We start from the raw sequence: 27961 nt of genomic DNA, 5'->3' as shown, positions 1-27961 counted from the left end.
GATAAAAATAAAACATTAAATTGTTATCCTTTTATATGCACAATAAATTTATACCTTTGAGACATTGCAATGTGATGATTCCTAATGGGCAATTATCTATGCGGTTTTCACCTATCGATATACACTTAGCTGACAAAAACTTTTGGTTGACATCACAGTCGAAATCTTTTGTACACCATTTCCTGTTTGTCATATTTGTTGGGTTAAGTTAGTATTTTTTAAAATAATAAGATTGTTATTTGTTGGGCTTATAGTTGTGCCTTTAAAATCAATACTTTTTGAAGTTATTGTATATTCTGTAGTGGTCAGCATAACATTTAAATCAATATTATTGGATTGTGATTTATAAGTGATCAAGTCATTTTTTGAAACAAATACATTAAATATATTCGGTAAGTTATTAACTGTTTTGTTTGTGTATTATCTAATGGTATCAAAGTAATAAAATCACTATTTAGATCAACAATAATTTTATCCATTGTTACATCTTCGTCTTGATTTGACATAATTTTGGTAATGTTGTAAATACTATCAGTCGAGTTCACATAATCTCTCATACTAGTAACAAGTAACTGAATTGAAGTTGTGAAAAAATTTATTAAAGTGGTCGCATCATTAACTGGTGTAATTGAAGTAGTTTCTTTGTCACTGAATTCTTTTTTATTGATAATTTTTGGTTGATATGGTTCTTCTGCTGGAATAACTTTTTTATTTTAAATCAAAATTGAATCTGTTCCACTATTTAATTGATCAATTTGAATATTCTTTTGAGTAAATGTATTCTGTGGTTTTTCTGCAGAATTCAGTCTTTTCTTTTTAATCCAATTGACGACCGTAACAGGATAAGGTGTTGTATTTTCATTCATATTATAATTCAGATCTAAAGATTTATCAGATGATACTAATAAGTTTTCTATATTTTTCGTTATTTGATTACTAATTGGAGTAATATTTAAACTTGATGTCAAAATTTTATTTTCATTTATAATTACAAAACTAGATTCTGTGATTACCTCATTAGCAATTGTTCTCGTGTTGTCCACAAAGATTGTATCATTTTTATCCACGCTGAGAGCTGTTGTTATAATGCTTTCATTTTTCCCACGTATACGCGTGGCCGTTGTTAAATCACACCATTCCAGTTTATTAAACTTCACATTAATAATCTCATCTACTGTTACGTTATTTTTACTATATATATTTTTTGGGAAATTTGTATTATTTGCACTTTGAGTATTTATTTTATTATCTTCTTCCGCGCTAGTCATTTTTACTGGCGCTATAAATTCTACATTTTCTGTTGAATAATTTTTTGTAACAAATATGTTATCATCTTTTCTAGGTTCAAATAAATCATTCCATTTACATTTAATTTTGTCAGCCAGATAACTTTCATTTAAATTGGTGCTGTTAAAAATAATGATAGATTCACTTTTATTTTCATTAATGATGTTTAAATATTTTGACATTACATTTTTAAATTTAAATGTATCAAATAAAGGGTATATAACGGTATTAGCCTCGTATGATTTTGTTACATTAGTTTGGTCTGATTGAGTAATTGATCGTTTGATATTATTATTTTTATCTGACTCATTTGTGGTTAAATCAATTATTACGAATTTTTCTTCATTGTTTGTTGTAGTATTAGGTATTAAGTTTACCTAACTAGTTGTTGTCTCAAATCTAGTATTCGTAAGACTAGAGGTAAATGTAGGTTTTGTTGTGACCAGTGAATCATTAATGTTATTTGACAACTTTATATTAGTCGTAGTAAAAAAACTGATTAGGCTTCTCAGATTTCATTGTATTTGTATTTATAAATGCATAAGTGCTATTTTGAAGTGTTTCATTATTAAATGGAAAATTATACAAATTTAAATCTCCTACTCTGACTTCTTTTTCTACACCTGCTAATGTAGTTGTTTCAAGTGTAATGTAACTCTACGTATAAGTTTTTGTTAAATTATCACCTGTGTAGTGTGAAACTGATAATGTAGTAATTTTCAATATTTAGAGTGTCTTCATTCTGATTAAACGGTGTTATAAATGCTTCATTTACCTTTATGTGTTTGATCGGATTAATAGAAGATTTATTTTGAGGAACTCCTATGTATTTTACTGAAGTGATTACTTGTTTCTAAAGGTTCTATAGATACTGCATTGGTATTATTTACTGTTGATTCTGTTGTCAAATTTAACGAATTAGTTTCATTATAATTATTATTTAACAGAGTAGTATTTTCAGAATCACATTTAATTAAGGCGATGTAATCTTTATTTCTGTAGCGACATTTAAAATGAGACTTGGATTGTTTAATAAATGTATTGTATGTAGAAAAACAAAATTGGCTAACGAAGTAGTTATTTCTTTTTGTTCAATTATTGATGTAGTAATTTCTAATTCATAAACATTGTCAATTAATGTATTAGCATTATCTTTTTTATATTCATCAGAATGAGTCGTCAGCGATTGTTTATTTTTAAATATTTCTTCTGTTAACGTTGAGCTCTCAAATATCTTAGTAGAATTTTGAGAAAAATAATTTTGTCTATTTGGTAAATTGGTAACTGTATTTGGTTGATAATAAATCAGTGAAGTTTCATAACTCGTTGCAGTTGGTGTGTTTTCTTCAATAAGATTTTCAGTGGTCTTATAATGAATTCGTATACATATTTGTCGGTGTTTCAGTCGAAAGATCGATATTACAGTCAGTAATATAGTAATAATTAGATGATAAATTTTCATTTTCAATTTCAAGTAAATTTTATGATGCCGAAGAATTACTTGAATTTATATTGTATTTATTATTAAGTAACAGTGATTTATCAGTAATATTAAATTAGAAATTAGGTTATTTTTTTCTTCATTTTTGTTAGTATATTTTGTATTTATAGACAGTGTTAGTGTATTATGGTAATGTGTTGCAGTGTTGTATAGTGGTGATAAGTCTACAAGTTTTTGTTCAAAAACGGGAACATAAATTAAACAAAAAAGTTAATATATGTTAAAAGATAACAAAAAATTATATCACAGAGAAAGCTTTTTTTATACAAAATTTGTTGCCTTAAAAAAATGAATGAATGTCAATTGTATTAATATAAATGAAACAATTGATAAAGCTAACAATATTCAATTATGTGCCTTCATAAGCGTCTGTTTACTTCATTATAGTTATTAATTTATTCGTGTAGTTTCTACATATTATTAAAAAAATGCTTCAGACTTGTGTATGTTTCATCAGTATTAATAAATCTCCTAAATACCATATAATGCAAAAATTATTATTATTTTTTTTGTGACTCAGATACCATATTTTTCTTTTGTTAAAAGTGTGTTGTCATAAATGTTTGCCAGTGTAATGTAACTAACAAAAAATTTTCCAATAAAATATGAGGTATATCTAATCAAATCGATAAAACAATAAAATTTAAGATTGGGTTAAAATAATAATTATAAGTTTCAAAGTTATAATGGTACATTAGAATGGCATAAGTATTTTAACTATAAATAAACTCAGAATGAAATCCTCTCTTTATATTGGAGAATAGATAGATTTAAACAAAATTATAATTACTTAAAGAAAATAATTTGTTTGTTTTTGTGTGCTTAATCACAAATAAAGTTTTTCAAAAGCTTTAAAAAGTCAAAGAAGGAAAATTGTAAACCATACATTCTTAAATTACTCTTATTTAAAATTCTACTTAATATTTAATTATTTTAAGTGTACAATTATTTTATAATAAGCAATTTCAACATAACTTGATATTTCAGGTATGTTAAATTTACCTGTTTTACACTAATATGAATATTAAATACACATGCGGTATAGTCTTTTGTATATTTTTATATTTAATTCATTATATATTATATTATCCCCATGCTGCAGTCTGTGCTTTTGCGTAACATATTTTCCAATTTTCTGAAGTCTAACAATGATTTTAGCTTTTCATTAAAGTATTTAGTATTTATTGATGTTTTGGTTTTTTTTTTATGGTATATAGTACTAACAAAGACTTACTTAAAAAATTATGATCTATTTTAAAAAAAGTTATTTGAGATGTGCTGCTATCTTACACGCATTATAACATAAATATATACAAAATTATAGAGTTTATTTACATAAATTAATAAAGTAAATACGAAAAATTTGTACAAAGATTTAAAACAAAAATAGTGAAAGTAAAGAAGCAAGTATTGTAAATGAAGTTTCGATGCTTGGTTTTTCGTCGGATTTCTTCTTGTATCAACTTATAGGACGGATTGAGAAGGAAAAGGTTTAAAAACAGCAACACATCTATTGTATAATAAAATACCTGAAATAGTAAAATAAAAACACATACCTTTAGCGCAAGCTCCAGTTACTGGGTCACATGGTACTCCGGTAGGACAATGTTCACATCCTGGAATAGGTAATGGATTTTGACCTAGTAATTATAAATATAATTTCAGTATGAAAATAAAAATAATTTTAAATAATTAAATTATTGATTCACTCACTTGGTTCTATACAATTACAGCCATCGCATACGAAACCATTTTGACAGTGTGTATTTTTTTTACATTGGCACACTGAAAAATTAGGAGGAATTGATATTGAAATAAAAAAATTAACCACAGAAAAATTTTTAACTAAAATATATATGGAAATAAAATGGGAGAAATCTGCTAGTAGGCAGATATTAAAATAATAAGACGTGCGCGGAAGAGTGTGGTTTTTTTTTAATAATTTGATTATCATACAATTTCTATGAATGATTTGAAAAACGTGTGGATAGAATGAAAACTCGAATAGAGCAATACCTGACAGGTGTTAAAAAATAATACTATTATAATCTAGATATATCGTGTTTATAAAGCGTTACACCCCGAGACAATTGTGAAATTTAAGAGAATTCATGTTCACTAACCGAATAATTTTGAAATGTAATTAGTAATAAATGAACATTAACGCGATTACGTAGTGTTTGTCTTTTTAAATTTGATCAAAAATAGCCTGAAGTAGTGCATTAAACTAATAATTTGTTTACCATTGTTTTATAATAAACTAGACTACATAAACTATATGATTGTAAATTGTTAATTTTTATGGAATTTAAGACTTACATTTTAGACAAACTGGTAAATGGTCTTTTACTTGACAATCTTGTTGTGAATTACACGGGTTATTGTATTGACATGGGTTTTGACACTGATTTGCTAAACATGCTTGTTGAGATGGACATTCATAATCCGCTGAGCACCCGACCACTGAAATCGGCAAATTTTGATGATTTAATAAATTGTAAAAAAAAATCACACATTATAACGATATTTTGATCATGAAATGTTTTGAAAAAAAAAATAAAGCGTTTGTGCATTAGCACGGTGTTACGACCATGAGTCTAAAAATAGATTTTAAATTCATGTTCGCAAACCGATTGCACTTGATTATTTTTTGTTTTTAACCGACACCAAACAAGAATAATAAAAGTAGGTAATATTATTGAAAAAATAATAATTATAACACCAATCACCATTTCGTCGAGTCGATACTCTTGAGCATAAAAACAGTATCGCACAGTAAAAATAAAAAAAATGTCTAAGTAATACCATGACATAATAATTTTAAACACATTTTTATCACATCCAACACTGGTAATTGATTATCGTGTTCGCGATGATATAAGCTAGAAATAAGTAAAAAAACATAATAAAAGTAAAGCAACAGTAGAGTATAACGCTAGAAGAATATTCGCCTCTGCCGATGGTTCCCGGCACAACACTGAGCTCAGTTGACATGCACAATAATATTCCTCCGGAGCGCTGAAAGAAAACACATAAAAAAAATTACACTGACCAATTGAATGTTAACGATAATGATGACAGCGGTAAATGCACTAAAAGTAAACAGTGGAAAGAGTGCAAGTGTATTACCTGTAAGACAAAAAGATAACGGTAGGAGGAGACATCAATTAAAACTGTGTCCGATGGTGGGAAGGAGATCGCCGGGAGAATCATATACAAATGTAAATAGTCCCGGCGAGGTTTGGATAAAACTGCGGGTGGAACGCCGCCGACTTTACTTTCACAGCTAAACCAACCGTGGCACGCTCGTTCGTGTAATTATTCTATGCCACTCTTATTTTTCTGAATACGTTTATACGCATTTTACTTCATGTATATACTCCGTTGGCAGTGAAAGTTGTACTCCACAAACTGTATTAAGTACATCTGTTTACTGTATTACAGTTTAATTTTTTTACATTCACAGGGAAGGACGTTTGAAACGTGCGGATAAAACGTTACGCAATAATGAAACATTATTATTCACGAGACGCTCATCATCATTAAAATGGATTTTTTTGGATTTTATGGAATCGTTTATGGAATGACGTTCTTGGTATGTGTTTCTAGGTCATGACATTACATGTCCGTGCAAATCAAACCCATTGCCGTATAACGGAGTTAAAATAGTTAAAATATAACACATTTCTGCATACATTATTTTTTTAACGTCTACAGAGTCATCAAAGCGTAACATGCACGTCTATCGCTAACATGTCTAGTCGACGTTTTACATTAAATAATTATTGAAGTGCTTCTTAAATCAAACAAACGACAATTATCAAAACTGTCATGCTCTCGATTGCCAAAAGCCGTTTGACCTGATTGCGTGATCGTCTGTGTTCTACGGTCAAAATAGCGAGCAACACAGTCATACGACGCAATCAATCAGTTCTCAAGTGAAATGAAGCGACGACCAAAGACATGAAGTTTGCAAAGCCAGACAGCAACCTACACCCTATCCGTTCCTAAGGTAGACGAGGATAGTAAATAAAGAGATGTTGGGTTTAAACATAAGGGCCGCCCTGAAGTAATACCTCACGGTAGTTCCAGGGCGGTCCACAATAATGCCGGTCGCGATAAAAAAAAAAAAAAGGGTTTAACACATAAGTTGTATTTGTCAACGGACATGTTAAAACACAACACCTCTGGCCCAGCACATCAGCTTGTGAAAAAAAAATTAGAATTTTTTTTTACAATTACCTTTCGGACAGCCCGACTTTGAACCGGCGTTGTCACCGGCTGTACAGTTTTTGCAAACAGCCCTATGCGATTGCACTATGCACAGTGCGTTTGCCGGACACGAGGTTTTCATGCATGGGTCGACACATTCAAAATTAATGCACCGTAAATGTAACGGGCACCCGGAGTTTCGTAGACACATAAACGCGGTAGGAGTGCAGTTATCAGCGCACACGCATACAGGCTGACGATCGAGTACCAAACACTTTTTTTCCGATCCACATGGTCCGTTGTTTTCACACGGATTAAGGCATTGGCCACCAGTAGTGCATCTCATGTGTATGGTGCAGTCATCGTTGACGCGACACTCGCGTTCGCCTTGGGCACAAGATAATTCACCCAGCTCGTTAACAATGAATCCATAAGTACAAATGCACTTGGCCTTATGATTACGAACCACGCATTTTTTCACTGGTCCATCACAGGCTACTCGCTCACAAGGGTCTAAGCATAAATCAGACTGACACGCTTGTGTGTCAGAGCAATCCGAATCTATTGTACACAATATTGGCGTCGTGACCTTAGAAGATGTGGTGGTCGCGGTAATCGCGTTGTCTCCGTCGCGCTTACAAGCTTTCATGTCCGGCAAACACCCTAACTTTGGATCGCCGTCGTAACATTCCGTGCATATGCATTGGGCTTTATGAAGTACAGGCCGACACAACGCGTTCAAGCCGCATGCGCCTATGACGCTACACACGTCGACGCAACGTCCGCCGATGCACGTCTTTTCATTTGTACACTGATCATCGTTGGCGCATTCGACAGCTGGCGAAACGCGTCATAGAAAAAAAGAACAGTAATGTCAGAAAACAATGTATGTACATGTACACACGTATGGGTATACTGTTCATTGTGACTGTGTTGGTTGGAGATAAAATGTATTATAAAATTAAATAAGAATAGGATTCCATGAAGTTTAAAATAAATATTTTTATTTGATTACAATAATAACATTGTCGGTATGTTGGTAAAAAATAATTACTATCTGAATAAATTTACAAAAACGATTAAAATTTAAAATAAATATTAGTTTTCGACATTTTATTTTAAGTTAAGTTCTTATTTGATAATTATGAGTGTGACAGAGTTCCCACAAGTTAAAATATTGTTCAATAAAGTATCATAGAAAAAATAGTTGTATTCAATAATAAAGTTTCCAACCAACATTTATTCAGTCCAGTATACGATATTTTAAGGGAAAGAACTGTGAAAGAATGTATTCTCACAACATGCCATTGAAGTATGCTTAAGCAGTAAACAGTTTCGACAAATCAAATGTGATTTTCAATTACAATGAAATACGTTTTAAGCAAATCACGTTCCGTGCACAAAAAAATACGACAATATTGTTTAGGTTAAACGTGTGAGTATAACGCTTTCACAGTTCCCTCCAATCTGAGCACCAACTGTACACATGTCAAGTTCAAATAGTTAAAATATAAATGCTGAAAGTCATTTAAATATTTTAAGAGAGTCTGTTTGAATATAATTTTTAATGAATATTTAAGTAAAATATTTTTAAAAAAATTATAAAATTAAATAAATAAAAATTCCAGATTGGGAGAAACTGTTCATACTTCCACGGTTAACACAAAGTATAGGTACAGCATAATAGAAAATTAAGAGTTTCAAATCAACTACAACTAAATAATTACATTTTTATCGATATTTATAACAATATACAGGTATATACAAAGCCGTATTTAATAATATCATGCATTTTGATCTATCTACAAATAAAATTAAATTTTTTGGAGAATGTACACTAAAAATGTAATTATGAAAATTTACATAAAAATGGACTTTTGTTTTATTTACTCGAGTCATTAAAATTTTATATACAACCTAATAAAGTTTTAGAAAACTTTAAACATTTTTCGAAGCACTTACCTTGTACGCACTCTATTTGAGGGGATCCAGATGTGCCTGATGGACATTGACAAATATAATTTTTTTCTTTCAGCAAACAACTGGCGCCTTTGCCACATCCGTTAGTACGGCAGTCAGATGGTAATTTCTTTACATCGCCTATAAAATTACCAAAAATTATTAAATATTCTTTGATTTACGAGGAGTTAATACTCTTACATTCAATATAAGGGTTTCCAACTGGAAATTCTGGAGGACAATGGCACTTTGCTTCCTGGTCGTTGACCGGCTGACAAAGTGCATTTTTTCCGCATAAAATGTCCTTACATACGTCGGATCGTTGTTGAGCCGCATCGCATACACACCTTTTACTAGGATCACCGGTACATCCAGGAGGACAAATGCATTCAAAGCCTCCAGGAATTTTTTTGCAAAGACTATTTTGTCCGCATGGATTTGATGTACATTTATCTGATATTCCTAGAACATATAAATTTTTAATTTAATATTATATTGTTATAATACACATTATAAGTCAAAGTAAAATTAAAAAGTATTTAATTTTTAATTTATTTTAGGGTGATGTAAGTATCATTATTTATCATTAATTAAGAAAATTATTATGAAACATGTATATAAAATATATGTCACATCAAATAAAAACAATGGTCTTAATTTAAAATAATTTTTAGAATTTTTGTTTTGTACACAATAAATTTAAAACTTAAAAGAAAAACTTTCGTTTTTAAAATTAGGCGTTGCCGTTCAATTATTATGTATATATTATGTGAAATTTGCGACTTTTAAAATAAACAAATTAAATAGCATGGAATACTTATGAATAACTTTCTCATAACTTATTTCCTATTACCTGGTTTGCATTCTAATTGGGCATTTCCATAGTAACCAAGCGGACAAGTACAATACGCCTGTTTGTTTACTACTCTACACTGTGCATTTGAACCACACGCTCCTTGCTCTAAACAAGGGTTTCTGCACACTTTATCAGCACCGCATTTTTTATTTGTTTCACAATCGTCATCTTTTACACATGAATATCGTTTACATTCAGTTCTTGGTTCACCTTGGTATCCATCAGGACAAATACAAACGGCTTTGTGTTCAATAACACTACAATCGGCGTTTTCTCCACACAATACATTAGGAGTATCACAAGGATTTTTGCATTTGTTATTTTGGCATGATCGATCTACTCCACAGTCAGTATCCGAACGACATCCAACAATGCATAAACCATTCGAACATATGTGACCCTACAAAGCAATTAAAAATTACTTTATATATTTTTAAATATATATTTACTTTAATATTACAGGTTGACAGTTGACGCTGGTACTACACTTAGCAGTACATTTATTTTTATGACAAGTTTCTCCACACGAACATTCCTTGTTAGCAGAACATGGTTTAAAACAGTACCCGGATTCTTGATCACAAGGGCATAGTCCATCACACTTCATTGCTAGTTTAGAACATCTTACCAGAGGATTTCCGTAGAATCCAACTGAACAGCTACATTGGACTCCGTGATTAATCACTTTACACTCAGCACACGAACCACATGTAGTTGAGTTATTACAAGGCGCTAAAAATGTATTAGTATTATTATTATTTTTTATGGTAATGATCCTATCTAAGAATTAAAATATTATATACCTTGGCATTGTTTATCAATACATGCTTCATTGTCCAAACAAGAAGTATCGCTGCGACAACCGCGAATACATATACGATTTTCACATATTTGATTTGAGCTACATTTGTTATCGGAATTGCATATAGCTTTACATACTCCATTATGACATCGTTCATCAGATAAACACTCCAAATCACTAAAAATTAACATTATTTAAAAAATAGCTAATATACAGGTTCATACTATAGATATTTTGTAATTAATATTGACTAATAACATACGTATGGCACACTGCTTGACAAGTTGACGAATAACAAGTTTGTCCAGAATTACAGTCACTATTTTCTTTACAACTTATCAATGGATATCTGCAACCAACGAGTGGGTCACCTTCGAGTAATAATGGACAATTACAATGCTTCTGGTGATTTGAAACAGAGCATAAAGCGTTTACTCCACATGATGTTGGAGATTCGCATAAATCTAAAGTAGAAATAATAATTTTATTTGACTTATTTAATTTATTATTTAAAGAAGAAAATATACCTTTGCATTCATTATTAAGACAAGATTTATCGTTTGGACAATCGGTATCACTTCTACAACCAGAATTGCACATCAATCCTGTACAAATTTCTCCACTTCGACAATCATCATCTTTGCGACAAAGAGGTTTACATATTGATACTGACATATCACATTTTTCATTTCCATGGCAATTAGCATCTGATGTACATACAGGTTGACAAGAATTATCTTTACACAAGTATCCCGTTGGACATTCACGATTTTGACTACATGGTTCTGCTGGTGTCCTAACACATGCTATTTTTGCTGTTGGATTAGGTAAAAAGCCAACTTGACATGAACACATAGCTCTTTGATTAGTTACTGTACAAATCGCATTGGGTCCGCAAGGCATTGTCAAACAAGGGTTGATACAAACATTATCTCGACAAGATTCAACCGAAGCACAATCATCGTTAGATTTACATCCAAATAAACACATGTTGTTTAGACAAATATGGCCCAAGAAACAATCATTATCAACACGACATGTCACTAAACAATTTTTAAGGAAAAAATAATTAGCATATTGACTTAAGCAGAAAAATTAAGATTATATTAAATGTATAAAAACACAAACTTACGTGCACAATGATTTTTATAACATTTTTCATTTAATGCACAGTGATTATCTGCCAGGCAATCAGGTTGACAGATAGACTGATGACATGTACTATTTGGATAACAATTTTCATTATTTTCACAAGCTACAGGAACTAAAAAATAGTTTTAATATGTTTAAAAATTAGTATATTGTAATGATTAAATATTAAAACCAATATTAAATATAATTACATACTTCGAACGCATTCTATTTCACTGTTTCCAGTAAATCCAGCAGGACACGAACAAAGTTTAACATGGTTTTGAACGTTACAGAATGAGTTGAGACCACAAGCTCCTTCTCGTTCGCATGGGTTATTACATTGACCTTGTAAACATTGCTCTGATAAGCCGCATTCGGAATCAGATTGACAAGATGCTATAATATAAATATTATTATTACTTTATGACTCACAATTGCAATTTTTTTTAGAGATACAAAAACTAATAAAATTACAATTTTACAACTTACATTTACATGCTCCATTATAACAATATGTATTACTCGGGCATTGTTGATTTGATGTACATGCTACAGCTCTAGGTCTACATCCCACAATCATGTCATTAGGATCCCCTTGATATCCAGGGTGACAAACACAGGACCCATAGTGAGTTGATGTTCCACATTCTGCATTGGGTCCACATTTGACATTTTCACAGTTATCTTGACATATTGGAATTCCGTTATTTTGAACACAATGAGCGGCCGATGGACAATCTTCATCAATTTGGCATTCTACTGGTGAATGACAACCATCTTTATACGGATCACCAATTGTACCGAGAGGACATAAACATTTAAAAGTCCCTTTGGTATTGTCACATCTTGCTCCGGGACCACATGGGGATATTTCACAGAGATCTAACATGCTGCAGCCAAAATAAGGATCGCCAGTAAATCCAGGTTGACAATAACATACCTAAATGTTTTTTATAAACGAAATTGGTTTAAATTAAAAATTAAAAAAAAAAAATGATTTTTAACATACTTGTTGATGGTTTTCAGCAGAACACAATGCATTTTGTCCACACGGGTTGTTGGCCAAACAAGATATTTTACAAATATAGTCTTCACATATTTTATCCATACTACAATTCGTATTCTCGTAACATTCAATTTTATGACATCCGACAATTGGATTTCCATGATAACCTGCCTCGCAATTACAGACAGGTTGATGGTTAACTGAAGTACACTCTGCGTGTCTTCCACAAATTACTTGATCACATATGTTAATACAACTAGTCTATAAAATACAATAAAAATTTATTTACAAATTTAATGATATTCTGTTTAGTTGAACCTTACTTGACCAATAGCATTAGTTTTACAAATATCCGTATTTCCACAATCATCGTTTGTCAAACAACGTAGTTCTTGAACACATATATTGTTCAAACAATATTGAAAATCTGGACAAGTACTGTTTCCTTGACAAGTTGGTTGGCATATTCCTCCAATACAGAGTTCATTACCAACGCAATCTCGTGCTAAGTTACATTCCACTATAAATAATAAATATTGTAGCCTTAAATTACTTTTTTATTCGTATCAAATAAGTTTATTAAATTTTAAACTCCTTACATGAACAAATTCCATTGTTACATTTAGTTGAGGATGGACATTGGTCATTCGTTGCACAGTATAATATTGGTGTGCAGCCTAAATGTGGGTCGCCGGTAAAACCTTTTTTACAATTACACATTGCAGCATCGTTATGTAGGCTACATTCAGCATTATCACCACAGACTTTTGAAACTGAACAAAGGTTCACACACTCAGAGTTAACACATGCTTTTCCTATTGCACAATCATTATTATTTATGCACTCAATAAGTTTACATTCAACCTAAATAAATTGCATAAATAAATTTATTAATTTAAAAACTTATACTTTAATATTAATAAAATAATATAAAAATATAATATGTACATAGTGATTGGTTTATCATATACCACTCGATTATTCTCAAAATAAATAAACTTGTAACGTCACAAATTCGAAGGCGGACCGTTTATGATTTTTTGTTATGTCTACTTATTTATTTTATCGCGCGAAAGAACCTTTTTTTGACACAGCGATGTCAACCACTCATTATTTTGCCGCTGACCGCTAGATAAGGCGATAAAAGAGAAATATAATTAAAATCGAATTGTTTATAAGTATTGATCCCTTCCAAAAAGACTGGCGGTTATCGATTTGAAATTGCCGTTAGATCGGTGTTGACTCTTCTCTATTCTTTCTTCTGTCATTGATCGTGCTAGGGTGCACACGTTTATTTTTTTATTGACACTTTTTTTACAATTATGGAGTAGAGCCGCCAACGGCGAACGGCCAGGTCATTTCGACGAAGCATCCAGACCATCGGATGGGTCTCTTCGGAGACCGGGTATCGTTTTCTTTTGTATATTATATTTGTGTAATGAGCTATATTTTATCAATTATTTTATTTCATTTTATTTTATCGTAAATTAACTTAATTTTGTTTATGTGTGGAGAGCACGTGTTTCTCTTTTCTTCTAGCCAACGCTAAGGAGCGAGTGTGTTCTTCATTAATTTCCGATTAACATTAACGGATGTGTTCCAATACCGTCCGTGATGTTTGTAATATTCTTTGTTATTTTGTTTAAATATTTTATTTTATTTGTATTGCCTTTATTTGTAGACATGGTTTTTGATGCATTCGCATTTTTGTCCATGTTTAACTTAATTTTCTTTTTATAAAAATTAAATTTAATTTCCTTATTAATTTCAACCGTAATATTTATTTTATTGCGCGAGTAACTTAATTACTCGCGTGTATTTATCCCTATTCCTTAATCTAGACACAGGCTACGATATGTTTTACATATCAACCACAAACAACTTTAATTGTCATAGTTGTGTTTAATAAACCATGAGGTATTATAGTAATTTATACATATAATGACATATTAACTTAGATTATGCTTTTAATTAACTTAAAATTAAATTCTACCTATGGTCCGGCAATCATATCTGATAGATGTAACACCTTGCCTAGGTGGTGGCGACCTTCGCTACTATAGCTAGTCGTTATGCAAGTGGCAAACCACGTTGTTGTTACAGGCCAATATATAAAAAGCCCACTTGCAAACTTTTGTTTTTTACAATTAAATATATTTATTGATTTATTATCTATTAATTACTTTTCAGGACCATTCCTCATAAAGAATATAGGTTTGAACTTAAATTTTTTTAATAGTTACATATATATTTAATTAGCTTATAAAACAGAAAATTATCAATTAATAAAAATACTGGTTGATAACAACTTTTGTACTAGTACTTTGTTTATTATTTTCATTTTTATACCTATTTGGGACGAAGAATACTCTCGAGAAATGACTAGTGATAAAAATAGCATCAACCACTTATCACCTCCAGTCATTAAATTATTCTCCAGTCTAAAAATTCTTATCGGTCGGTCATTTTTTTAATTAGATAATTTCCTATTTTATAAGCTAATTAAATATGTATGTTGCCATTAAAGAAAAATAAAGTTGATACCATTTTAAGTTATAAGGGATGGTTCTAAAGAGTAATTATTGCTGGTAAATCAAGAATTATATGTAACTAAAAAAAAATCAAAAATTGTTTTTACAATATTATATTAATATTGTGAAAAAACGAGTGGTATATGATAAACTGATTACTCTGTATATATATTATGTATTATAATATGTACTTTTGGGTCTCCATGACTTTTCGAAGGACATTGACATTGAATTTCATGATTTTGAACAGAACAAATTGCATTATGACCACATATTTTATTTTTTTCACAAGGGTTTTTACATTGATTATGATAGCAAACAGCACTACTTGGACAATCTTGGTTTTCAGTGCAGTTATTTGGACTATGACAACCATCAGCATTTGCATTACCTAAAAGTCCGTCAGGACATATACATGTGAATGAACCTGGTGTATTTCTGCATAATGCAGTTTTATGACATGGACTTTGTTTGCATTCATCTATATCTTGACATTTTCCATCTTTAAATGAATATCCGTTGTAACAATTACAAATGGCTTTATGTTGATGGGATTTGCAACTTCCATAACCACAGTTAGTAGTATCACATGGATCTATGGTAAAAAGTAATAATTAATATATTTTTTAATAACTATTAAGAATAATAAAACTATTTTTAAAAAAAAATGTATTTACTCGTGCATTTGTAATTATTAGTTTGGCATAGTTTGTCACTAGGGCAATCTTCATTTGAGAGACATTCTACTTTAAAGCATCCAACATTTTTGTCAAATGCATCGCCTAAATAACTGGATGGACAAGTACATACTGGTGCATGATCAGTCATTTGACAAATTGCGTTATTTCCACAAGCATTTTTACATAAATTGGTACATTTATTCTTTACACATGCAAGGCTTATTATGCAATCACTATTTTTATTACACTCATTTGGCCTAGTACAGCCTGGTTCAGTGTAGGGATCTCCTACTTTACCATCAGAACATGTACATTGATAAGAACCAGGAGTATTCATACATTTCGCACTAGGATGGCATGGGTTTTGATTACATTCATTAACATCTTTACACCCAATTGGAGAACTTTCAAAACCATTTCCGCATCTAATAATAAAATTATTTTTTTAAAAATCACAAGAAATAATTATTTTGACAATAAATTAGAATATAAAAAAATTAGTAATGACTAATTACCGGCACTTATTTCCAATACATATTTGGCTTGACTCACAATCTGAATCTGTAATACATCCTAGGTGACATAAGCCTTCTACACAAACTTCTCCGCTTAGACAGTTGCTTGCTGTATAACAAACTTTTTCACATTTATTGTTTGAACATCTCTCTCCTTCTGCACAATCTAGACCACTCATGCATACAACTTTACATATATTTCCATCACATTCTTGACCCAATCCACATTGAGCATTAGTATGACAAATTGTAGTTGATCTAATGCACGATTCTTCAGCCACAGGGTTGGGTTGGAAACCTTCACTACAGACACAAGCCACGTTATGTTCAATAGTCTTACAAATCGAATTTACACCACATATACCATTGCGTTGACAAGGATCTATAATAATATAATTAAATTATGATTGAATAATAATACAGTAATAATAATATATTATTATTACTTTGACATTTTGCATTAATACAAGATTTGTCATTTGAACAATCTTTATTACTACGGCATCCAACTGTACAAACTCCCATAACACAAGCTTGTGATGACATGCACTGAGAATGTCCTGCACAGGGAACTTCACATTTATTTTGAACACATCTTTCCCCAGCAGAACAATCATCAACATTTCGACATACAACTGTAAATATAATTTTAATTACCGTAGGTTTTAGTGTTATATAATTAACGAAAAGAAAAATATATACCTTTGCATTCACCATTGGAACATATGCCACCTTCACACTCTAAATCATTAATACATTCAATTACTGATCTAACGCATCCAATTTTAGGATCTCCATGGATAGGTTCAAAATTTGCTGGACATGAACAAACAGGTTTTCTATCAATTATGTTACATATTGTATTCACGCCACATGACTTTTCACACGGATTTACACATCGGCCAGATTGACAAACACTTAGTAATGGACAATCTATATTTCCATTTAGACAAAGACCTTCTTTACGACATCCTTCAGTGTAAGGATCTCCAATATAACCAGGTGGACATTTACATAAATATCCTGATGAAGAGTTCGTTTCACATACTGAAGTTGGGTGGCAAGTTGAATCATCGCATACTTCAATAGCTTTACAAGATATGTCAGGTAGTGGATTTGGCTTAAAGCCTGGAGGACATTGACATAAAGCTTTGTGGCCATCAGCAAGGCATACAGAATTCAAGCCACATGTATCTATATTGCATACGTTCTTACATTTATTTGATTGTCTATCACAGAGTTGAGTATGAAGACAGTCATCATTATAAACACATGACACTTCTTTACATCCTTCATTGGCATAAGGATTACCAGTGAATGTACCAGGAGGACACTGGCATTGTGCTAGGTGATTATTAGCTACACATATAGCATTCAAGCCGCAAACAGTATGATCACAAATTGGTTTACAGGATTTTAATTTACTTATTGGGTCTTCTAAACAAGATTCAAAGGGCAAACATTCAAAGTCTTGTTGACAACTTCCTCGTTTAATAGAATGACAACCATTTCTATCATTTGGATTACCAATAAAACCAGGTAAACATTGACAACTGCCTTGGTGATCGATAGCCACACATATTGAATTAAATGGACAAGTCAATTCGGAGCATACTGAAACACATTTGAGTACACCTAGTGCATCAGGTTTACACGACTCGTTATCTTTACAGTCGACATCTGTAGAACAGTCTGGCAGTGAAGGTTTCTCACACTTTGATGATATAGGATTCCATATATATTCTTTACGACATATGCATACTGGTACATTGTTATTTTCTAATTGACAAATTTCTTCTGGACCACATGCTACTAGATAACAGGCATTTACACAAGAAGAAATTCCTTCAAGTGTAGTCGAACATACATATCCTGGTTTACCACAATCTTCATTTATTCTACATTCTTCTTTTCCAGCAGTTCTTTCCAATTTACAACCCAAATACAAGTCACCGGGATATCCTGAGTATCCGTCACTACATATACATGATGAACGATGGTCCTTTGTAACACAAATAGCGTTTGGTCCACATTGAAATTTGCTGCATCCATCGACACATTTTCTTGATTCTTTTGTCATTTGAAAACATATTTCTGTATCTTGACATTCAGCGTCATTTAAACACTGACCTTGCACCACACAACCATTTTCTATGTCATATGGATTTCCACTAAATCCTGGAGGACACGCACATTTACCATTAACGCACCCCGCTCTTACACCACATTTGATATTCTCACACTGGTTTTTACACTTTCCGTTTTTACAAGTAAACCTAAAAATTAAAAAATAAACTGTAAGTATAAAAAATATCATATGAAGAATAAAATTAGAAATATGTAATAAATATTTTATTAACAAACTTACCCGGAAGGACATGGAATATTTTTTGAACATTGACAAGTTGCAGGATCTTGACATACTTGTAAAGTTTTAACAGAGCATTCTAAAAATGGATTTCCTATATATCCTTCAATACATCGACAGTCGTAGCTTCCTATAGTATTTATGCAGATAGCATTTTTCCCACAAGCAGATATCAAACATTCATCAATATCTAAAATTTAAGTTATTTTATTTATCGATTGATAATTTATAATAAATCATATTCAAGTATTTTTCTTATATATTATTTGTTTTTGCTTACCTAAACATTGGACATAAGGATTTCCTTTAAATCCAGGCGGGCAAATGCAATCTGGAGAACTTTTGTCTTTGCATAATGCTCCAGTACCACAAGCAATATTAGTACACGACTTTCGAGACTGGGAATCACATTCTTTATATGGATTTCCTACACTTCCAGCATTGCAGACACATCTGTTTTCTCCGAATATGCCATACTCACAATGGGCGTTAATTCCGCAACCCGGCGAACATGAAGGAATACTAATAGCTAAAAATTATTTTTTCAATTCAATAGCAAGAACTTTTATTTGATAAATAATATATAGTTATTAGACACAACTTATTAATAATATACATTGACTGAATTATGTTACTTACGAGGCATGCAAAGGTAGTTTGGATCACCAATAAATAGTGGATTACAAACACACTCATTGGTTTTTGGATTACAACTAGCTCCAATACCACAAAAATGATTTTGGCATTTTTCTTTGCATCGTCCTCCAACGCAAACATTGGATGGAGCACAAGGGTTAGAATTTGAGCAAACATCAGGTTTACAAGATCCTCCAGCAAATGGATTTCCAATTAAACCTTCTATACACTTACAAGTTGGACCTTGTGGTGTGAGAATACATTGTGCGCCTTCACCACATATGTATCCATCACAAGCTGCTTATATAGAAAAAATAAATTGTTTTAATTTTAGTATTATTTACTGAATACTGTGAGGGGGGTCATAAAATATAATAATTTAAAATAAGTATATAATTTATAACGCTTACGTGATATACAATCTCCAGTGATAGTTTCAACAAAACCAGCATTGCATCGGCACCAAGCAGTATAGTTTTTAGCTTCACAATATGTGTTTTTCCCACATACTAAATTATTGCAAGGATTAATACAAGTCCCTTTGACACACGTTAACCGAGAATCACAATTATTATTGGTGATGCATTCTAATTCTGAAGCTTCTTTTCCTAAACCTTTTATATACATATATTTTATAAAATATTATATTATTCTTATAATATATTATATTTTACAATCTAGTCTGAATAGAGGTAATTTTATAAATAAATATTTCAAACTTAAAACTTACAACCACTACTATATGGGTCCCCACTAGTTCCATAAGGGCAAATACACCTATAATGACCTTTTTCGTTAATACACATTGATCCCAGAGCGCACGGATTATCTTTACATTCGTCTAGGTCTTCGCAGCCAATTAATGGATCACCCATGAAACCAGGTTCACACAAGCATTTTGGAGGATTGCTTGGTGTACATTGAGCATTAATACCACAAGGAAATCGTTCACATGGATCTGTAAATTTATTTTAATAAAAACCTGCCTATAGAAATATATTTATAATACAACTATTACTTTTGCATAAGTTATTATCAAGCACGTCAGTATAAAATGGTACTGGACAAACACATATGCCTGGTTGAATACAATTTTCATTTACAGAACAGTCTGAATCTTTAATACATTTCTTTTGACTACGTGAACAACCATTGTATGCGTTTCCTGTATATCCATCGGGACAGGCACACTCATACGATCCTCGTGTATTAATACATTCAGATCCGTATCCACAATTATGTATACTTTCTTCACATTCATCGATGTCTAAAAATTAAAATTTATATATAATATATTGAAAATGATGTGGAATTTTAAACTTAGTTCTCACCATAACATGATCCATCTTCTCTTGGTCTATATCCTTTAGGACATGCACAATAACTAACGCCTCCAGATATTGAAACACATTCTGCTCCAAAAGGGCATTTACCTTTTACGCAGCCCGCCAACGTGCATTCTCCATTTACAATTTGATATGGAGGTCTACATTGACATTCTAAAGTGGTGCATTCTAAAAAAATCGTAACATTTAAATACATAATCAATTTGAATTTATGAAAAAATTATATATATATACCTTCACAATTTGAAAAAGGATTGCCATTAAAACCTGGAGGACACTGACATTCATAACTGCCTGGCAAATTTTTACAAACTGCATTTATACCACAAGCTGGTTTGTCTCTTAATTCCGTACATTCATTTATATCTCTACATTTTTCTGTTTTTTGATCTCTAATGTATCCTTTAGGACAAATACAAACACTTTCTCCCATTAATTCATCCTTTACGCAAAGTTCAGCTTTAGGACAAGGCAACTTGGAACTGCATTGAGAAGATTTTTTTGTTTGGTTACAACCATTCCTGTATGGATCTCCGTTGGTCCCACCAGGGCATTGACAAGAAAATGATCCTGGTTCATTATTACATACTGCTCCAACGCCACAAGGATTATCTTTACACTCATCTATATCAAAACATCCGGTAATGGAATTTCCAGTGTAACCTGCTGAACAAATGCATTCAGCGTTTACTTTTAATAACATGCACTCTGCATTAGGGCCACATGATATATCTTCACAAGGATCTATAAGAGAAAAAATGTAATTAGTTACATAATTATTTTTATGTTTATAAATATTTCTCAAGATAAAGTTTTTACGTCTACAATCATCTCCAGCGTTTGGCGCAGGACAGTAACAACGCTTCCTACCATCACAAATAGAATTACCAGGACAATCGTTGTCAATAGTACAGTTTATTACTTTTATGCAATTATTATAGAAATCTGGATCTGGTATATAACCAGTCGCACAATGACAACTAAATGATCCTGGTGTATTATGACACAAAGTATTTGTTCCGCAAGTGTTCTTGTCAGCACATTCATTTATATCTAAAATTTATTGAATAGTTTTATTATTAAAATTTGACGGATGAAATATTTTATAATTTTATTGAGTTGTTCAATTATTAAAATAAAAATTTACCTGTGCATGTTTTAAACGGATTGCCGGTGAAACCGGGTCTGCATTGACAACTAAAGCTACCAGGTGAATTAGTACATACAGTATTTACACCGCATCGTCCGAATGGTTCAGTACTATTATCACACTCATCGATGTCTATAAAAAACCATAATGAGTTCTGGAATAGTTAAACTTTTGTTAATTTAAAACTCACCAACACATCCCATTGATAAATCGTTTGGGTTATAAGTCCATCCATCTTCACATATACAATATGCTTCTTGTCCTGTCGGTTTACAAAATGCATGTTCACCACATGTAACATCTTCGCAGGGAGCTAACATATTAAAAACAATTTTTTAATATTATTATTTTTAATAAATTTATTTATTGAAATACCTTTACACATAATTCTTGGAGGAGCGCCTAAATATCCTGTTTGACATTGACAATGAAATCCTCCAAGTGTATTAGTACATATGGAATGAAAGCCGCATGGCTGTGATAGACATTCATCAACATCAACACAAACTGCTCCTCTCGCTTCAAAACCATTTTTGCAATAGCATTGACCTTCAATACACTCAGAATTTGTTGTACAGTCAAAATTCGTTTTACATAATGTTGTTACATCAATCTATTTTAATAAATTATATTTTTATTAATTAAAATAATTTAATTTTTAAAAATTTGTGGCTTTTTACTTGTTCGCAGGCAATTTTTGGGTCTGGTTTACTAGAAAATCCTTGTGGACAAAGACAGTTGTATCCTGGCTCAGTATTTTCACAAATTGCGTGAATGCCACATGGTTTATTTAAAATTTCGCACTCATTTATATCTGTTAAATATTGAAATTTTAATAATTCAGTATAAAAATAAACTGAATTTTTAATTTTACCATGACATCCTTTAATAGGATCACCAGTATAATCTTCTTTACATAAACAAACAAAGCTTCCGATTGTATCAGTACAAATACTGTTATTTCCACAAGGATTATAATCACATTCATTTAGATCTATCGTGAATAATTCAATTAATATTTCATTGATTATTAAAAAGAAAAAAATATGCAATAGATGTTTAATTACAAAGTAATAGTCAAGAAAACGACCAAAACTATAGAAATCGATACATACCAAAAGTGTTTTTAATTCATATCTTAAAATAGTAACAGGAAGAATTTGTTTACCTCTAGAAAATACTTATGTTCTTATGCATACTACAATTGCATATGAAATACATTTATTATCATATTCAAGAAAAATGTTCTGTAAAATTGTATATTGTTTGTAAAGTAAATATAAACAAAACGATTATAAAAGACAAGAGTATTGACCCAACATAGTTTGTAAATATTAGCAATGCGGAAATATAATAAGCTTCAGCAGCTGAGTGTTATGCAATACACACTAGATTAAGCGTATACACTAACTTTGACAATATTCATTTGCAGAACCAGTAAACCCTTGAGGGCACATACAAGTGTATGACCCAAAGGTGTTAATGCATTTGGCATTGATACCACATGAATTGGCGAAGGCACATTCGTTGATATCTGAGCAAATTTCTTCGTCATTTCTTGTATATCCTGTGGTACACTTGCAAGTGTAATTACCCATGTCATTAACACATTCTGCGTTTTGACCACACGGTGAAGATTCACATTCATCCACGTCTATTTTTAACGGTTAGTTAAACGATATCAAATTGTTAAAGAAGCATAATTTAAGTTAATAACACAATTATAAGAATATTTACAAATATAAGGATTTTAACGGAACTTATTAACAATGATGGATAAATAATAATGTTTTTCACTATGTTGTCATATTAGATATTTTTAATTTTTTAAAAGTTATTTATACGTTTGCTGATAATAAAATATTTAGATTTAAAAAATATTATTGAAAAACGCAGTTTTCACATCAATATACATATATAAAAATTACAATATTCATTATTTATAAAAAATAATTTAAGATATAAATTAAAAATTTTAAGTTGTATACTTCTGTTGAAAACTCAAATTCTATTAATTTAATAAGAATGTGCCTTGTTTATGACACAATTTTAGCTTAGTAATCAGCAAAAGTAAGTTATTTTTAATAACTGTTTAGTGGATTGCATTTAATATTTTAAAGGGTTATTATTTTACAAGAATTGGCCTAAAACTTATGAGATCGCCTCGTACCTTTGCATGAGCGTAACGGGTCTCCGACAAACCCTGGTGGGCACAAACACCGAAAACTACCATCCATATTGTGACACTGAGCATCTTTTCCACAAGGGGAACGGGCACATTCGTCTACATCGTAACAACCTGCCCCATAGGCATCACCAGTATATCCTTCTGGGCATTCACAGTGATGTCCGCCTGGGAAGTTTGTGCACAATGAACCAGAACCACAAGCATTTGGTAAACTACATTCATTCACATCAACACACTATAAAATAGAAAATTATTTTTAAAATAAACATTGGAAATACATTTTTTAAATAATTATTGAAGTTCCGAAAATCGTTGTTTTTCACTATTTTTAGTTTAAATAATTATGTGTAATATATTACAAGAAACGTGATATTAATGTCTAAATGGCGTTAAAAAATGTCCATTAACAACATAGCCTACATTGAATAATAGTAGCTAATATGTCGAGTACTACCTGGCGTGCTTTATAATAACATACAATTAGCCTCAGTAGTTGGTCTTTAGTAATATTTGCCTCGTAATTCAAAACTACAAGATGTTTACACTAAATCTTGTTTTATTGTGTGAATTATTGTAGGACTAGTATAAAATTTAATAAAATACCGTTAAAATGTGATAGAAATTAATTATAACTTTTAGCTTGAAATTAAATCATTTTTGGAATTTTTTATTAAAAGAGTTCATTAAACTTAAGAAAAAATGATTATCAATTAGTCAGTTTACAAGAGTACAGCACATTATTAATGAGATTCATTTTTAGTAACTTTTTTATAAGGTATTCAATGTGATTAAAAACGATTTATGAGACTTTTACTGATATTTTGTATTTATATCCTGCGGTAGAAACAATAAAAATAGTTATCACTACAAACCATAACAATGTTTCCTAATGATAACAAATAAATTAATTAATGAATATTTTTTTAATTAATTTATGTTTAAAATGTATAGTTTAATACTTGTCACCTAAACAAATGTAAAACCTTTGTGTTATTATTTTACACTTTGCTTAATGTCTCGCAGTATTTAAAACATAATTAACTCAATGAAGTGTTAAAAGAATTTAGATAAAAACAATAATTAAAACAAATTTTTCAAGAGTGTAATTACCCCGTCATAAGGATTTCCAACGAAACCTTGCTGACAATCACATGTATAATTTCCGGGAGTGTTTCTACATATAGCGTTATTACCACAAGCACCAGGTCTTGAACATTCGTCAATATCTAAGGATAAAAAAAAAAATGGTTACAACAAAATAATTATCTTACAAGTTTAGCCACAAGGTTTCTAGTTTGATTGGCCACGGGGGTTAAGTATGGCTAAGAAAACAGCACACCATTTGCACGTCAACAAAAAGTCGCATATATATAACCGATTTTAAAATTCAAGTAAACAAGCTAAAGATACGTAGGAATTACGTATATAATTATATAGATCGATAATTATAGACAATGGTATCGACGTGTGCCTGTAAGATTAGTCAAAGTTTTAGCTCATCTATAACTGACTTCACCTCTTTATTAAACGTCTCCATTTGCAACGCTCAACCATGTGGAATTTATATTTTAATGTAAAACTAATGATTGAAGATTTTTATTACAATATAATTGCAAATATATAATATATTACAAATTATCCGGTTACAAATTTGACGTTTGTACAATTGTTACATGCGATAAACCACAGCGTGAGGAAAAAGATAGGTAACGAAATTTTGACTGGGAGAAAAGTAAAAAAGATCGTAGTTTTCGAGAAATCGTGAAAAACATGCAAAAATTGATCATGTGAAGTCAAACTATTAAGTTGTTGAATTTTCTAGGCGGTCGTAGATTTTATATCAACGTTTTGACGAAAAATAACGACAAGATCGACGACTGTTTCATAATTTTTTGGTTGTCAGCCTCAGACAAAAGCGTAAATGTCACGTTACTGGATGCAGTCGGATATCGATTGATTGTTTACATTAGATGAAAAAAACTTACCTCTACATTCGACTTCGCCATCACCCACATATCCGGGTTTGCATTTGCACAAGAAATGCGATGGCAAATTACAACATTCTGCGTTTTGAACGCATCTGGCTGCAATAGCTGGATCTTCGCATTCGTTGATATCTGTGAATACAAAAATTATATGACATGATGTTATAAAAGAATATTGATCTTGTCATCAAATTCTAAACAATCTGTTCCTTAAAGATTTGGGCCAAGGGCAGTAAGAATGATATCAAAGTGGCAGAGCCCTACATCACGTAACACATCTTTCCTATCGTTTACCACACATAATTAATCTAGATGGCTATTATGGTTTAGTAACTAACCAACCCTATTGTTATAATGGTGTAAAAATATTGCATCGGTTGACAAACGTTGTCATGAACACAAATGATATTTATTTCAATTGAGCAGTACTATTAATAGTAGTCGATTTAAAAAAAAATTAACCTTTGGAAAGCATAATCCTCATGGATTATAAATTTAACGATATACAAGCATGCTACTAATGATTGTTAGTCATAAATAGTATAAGAACAGAACATTGAAAATACCTATATTAATAAAATCGCTATAAAAATTATGCTCAAGGCTAGATCACGATAAGCGAATGTTCTTTCGTACTTGACGTATGGTACATCAAAATGAAAATATGAAGACTCTTGAAAAGGACCCTCCGGATGAACGTAATAAATTACGCTTTAATGAGCCGGTTTCGCTATAGCCGAAGTATAACGGTAAGTTGAACAAAAATACATTGGGCGAAGACGGTGCGGATTGGACAAATAACCTAAGCAAGGTCGATGCCATCATAACGCGTTCCGCAACAACCTCTGGTCAAATAGCCGACACCACTGTTATGTGTGTGTGTGTGTATAATAATAATATAATTATTGTTGCACTCTTCGGAATCATGTCCGTTGTATGAATACGAGTAACATGAAAATATAATGTTTACAAGAGTGCGGGCATGCAACACGTGAGTGCTATGGTGATTTGTGATACTCACCTTGACAGTGAAATCCGTCGCCGACATATCCTGGGAAACATGTGCACGTAAAGCTGCCCAGGCTGTTGGTACAATGCGCGAACACATCGCATGGTCTATATTTGCATTCGTTTTCATCTAAAAAATAAAAAATAAACAAAATATTACAATACAATGTAGTCGAGTGCCATTGTAATTCACTGTCTACTGTTTGCATTTTCGTAGCACAAATTCAATGACCACAGCTGACAATAATAACTTACCTGGCACTTGACACGAACAGCCACCGTAACCATCGTTACAATGGCAAAGGGAATCGAGACAGGCACCGTTTTGACAAGGCGTTCCTTCCTTCACCTCACAGTCATCTGAAACAATAGTATACATTTTAACTTATTATCTGAAGGTCATCACCACAAAAAACAATCGCAGTTAACGATCAATGGCAACTAAATAGTGTCAAAGGCTATTAAAGTGGATTATGCTAAAAGCTTAATGATTTCATGTTGCTCGACGTTTAAATTACCGGTCCTTGGATATATATATCGAATTTCAGAGCATATTTTCACCTATTATTTTAAGTAAAGAAATTATGCAGTCTTAAATTTCACTGTCTCGAGCATTAAATTATTAGTACAAAATGTATTATTATACCTAATCCTGTTTTACTGTTTTTTTTTTTGACGTATCAAAACGTAACCATCGTATAATATTGCAAATAAATAATGTAAACTGCATTTCGCTGTTGCTACTGAGTCTTAAGGAAAGTTATCTTATGCGACCATTGTAAGTGACAGTTGGTAAA

The 27961-nt window shown here is 31.4% G+C and overlaps 1 protein-coding gene across 3 annotated transcripts in view; it reads right to left on the bottom strand.

Moving 5' to 3' along the window:
• Nucleotides 1-27961, bottom strand: part of LOC126907302 (uncharacterized) — a 112422-nt gene that overhangs the window by 59454 nt on the left and 25007 nt on the right. For all 3 annotated transcript variants that reach the window (XM_050688470.1, XM_050688472.1, XM_050688473.1), the window contains exons 4-45: nucleotides 27420-27524; nucleotides 27178-27294; nucleotides 26157-26288; nucleotides 25282-25397; nucleotides 24154-24406; nucleotides 23395-23637; nucleotides 22858-22977; nucleotides 22664-22797; nucleotides 22359-22596; nucleotides 22174-22296; nucleotides 21981-22115; nucleotides 21653-21886; nucleotides 21068-21577; nucleotides 20819-21001; nucleotides 20506-20754; nucleotides 20218-20445; nucleotides 19898-20101; nucleotides 19491-19784; nucleotides 19132-19380; nucleotides 18852-19041; nucleotides 17186-18759; nucleotides 16930-17118; nucleotides 16484-16865; nucleotides 15966-16393; nucleotides 15480-15883; nucleotides 13357-13621; nucleotides 13081-13277; nucleotides 12761-13018; nucleotides 12241-12691; nucleotides 11965-12147; nucleotides 11750-11881; nucleotides 11145-11660; nucleotides 10880-11081; nucleotides 10619-10794; nucleotides 10276-10547; nucleotides 9813-10215; nucleotides 9161-9421; nucleotides 8963-9100; nucleotides 7031-7837; nucleotides 5108-5251; nucleotides 4502-4573; nucleotides 4345-4428 (exon numbers count right to left, since the gene is read on the bottom strand). In XM_050688470.1, the coding sequence (XP_050544427.1) occupies nucleotides 4345-4428; nucleotides 4502-4573; nucleotides 5108-5251; nucleotides 7031-7837; nucleotides 8963-9100; nucleotides 9161-9421; nucleotides 9813-10215; nucleotides 10276-10547; nucleotides 10619-10794; nucleotides 10880-11081; nucleotides 11145-11660; nucleotides 11750-11881; nucleotides 11965-12147; nucleotides 12241-12691; nucleotides 12761-13018; nucleotides 13081-13277; nucleotides 13357-13621; nucleotides 15480-15883; nucleotides 15966-16393; nucleotides 16484-16865; nucleotides 16930-17118; nucleotides 17186-18759; nucleotides 18852-19041; nucleotides 19132-19380; nucleotides 19491-19784; nucleotides 19898-20101; nucleotides 20218-20445; nucleotides 20506-20754; nucleotides 20819-21001; nucleotides 21068-21577; nucleotides 21653-21886; nucleotides 21981-22115; nucleotides 22174-22296; nucleotides 22359-22596; nucleotides 22664-22797; nucleotides 22858-22977; nucleotides 23395-23637; nucleotides 24154-24406; nucleotides 25282-25397; nucleotides 26157-26288; nucleotides 27178-27294; nucleotides 27420-27524 (11595 nt within the window). The remainder of the gene's footprint in view (nucleotides 1-4344; nucleotides 4429-4501; nucleotides 4574-5107; nucleotides 5252-7030; nucleotides 7838-8962; nucleotides 9101-9160; nucleotides 9422-9812; nucleotides 10216-10275; nucleotides 10548-10618; nucleotides 10795-10879; nucleotides 11082-11144; nucleotides 11661-11749; nucleotides 11882-11964; nucleotides 12148-12240; nucleotides 12692-12760; nucleotides 13019-13080; nucleotides 13278-13356; nucleotides 13622-15479; nucleotides 15884-15965; nucleotides 16394-16483; nucleotides 16866-16929; nucleotides 17119-17185; nucleotides 18760-18851; nucleotides 19042-19131; nucleotides 19381-19490; nucleotides 19785-19897; nucleotides 20102-20217; nucleotides 20446-20505; nucleotides 20755-20818; nucleotides 21002-21067; nucleotides 21578-21652; nucleotides 21887-21980; nucleotides 22116-22173; nucleotides 22297-22358; nucleotides 22597-22663; nucleotides 22798-22857; nucleotides 22978-23394; nucleotides 23638-24153; nucleotides 24407-25281; nucleotides 25398-26156; nucleotides 26289-27177; nucleotides 27295-27419; nucleotides 27525-27961) is intronic.

This window comes from Daktulosphaira vitifoliae, unplaced genomic scaffold, assembly GCF_025091365.1.
Source record: "Daktulosphaira vitifoliae isolate Bord-2020 unplaced genomic scaffold, ASM2509136v1 Scaffold_5, whole genome shotgun sequence".
NCBI lineage: Eukaryota > Metazoa > Arthropoda > Insecta > Hemiptera > Phylloxeridae > Daktulosphaira > Daktulosphaira vitifoliae.
Note: the sequence above shows the minus strand (reverse complement) of the source record. Positions and strands in the feature narration are given on the sequence as shown.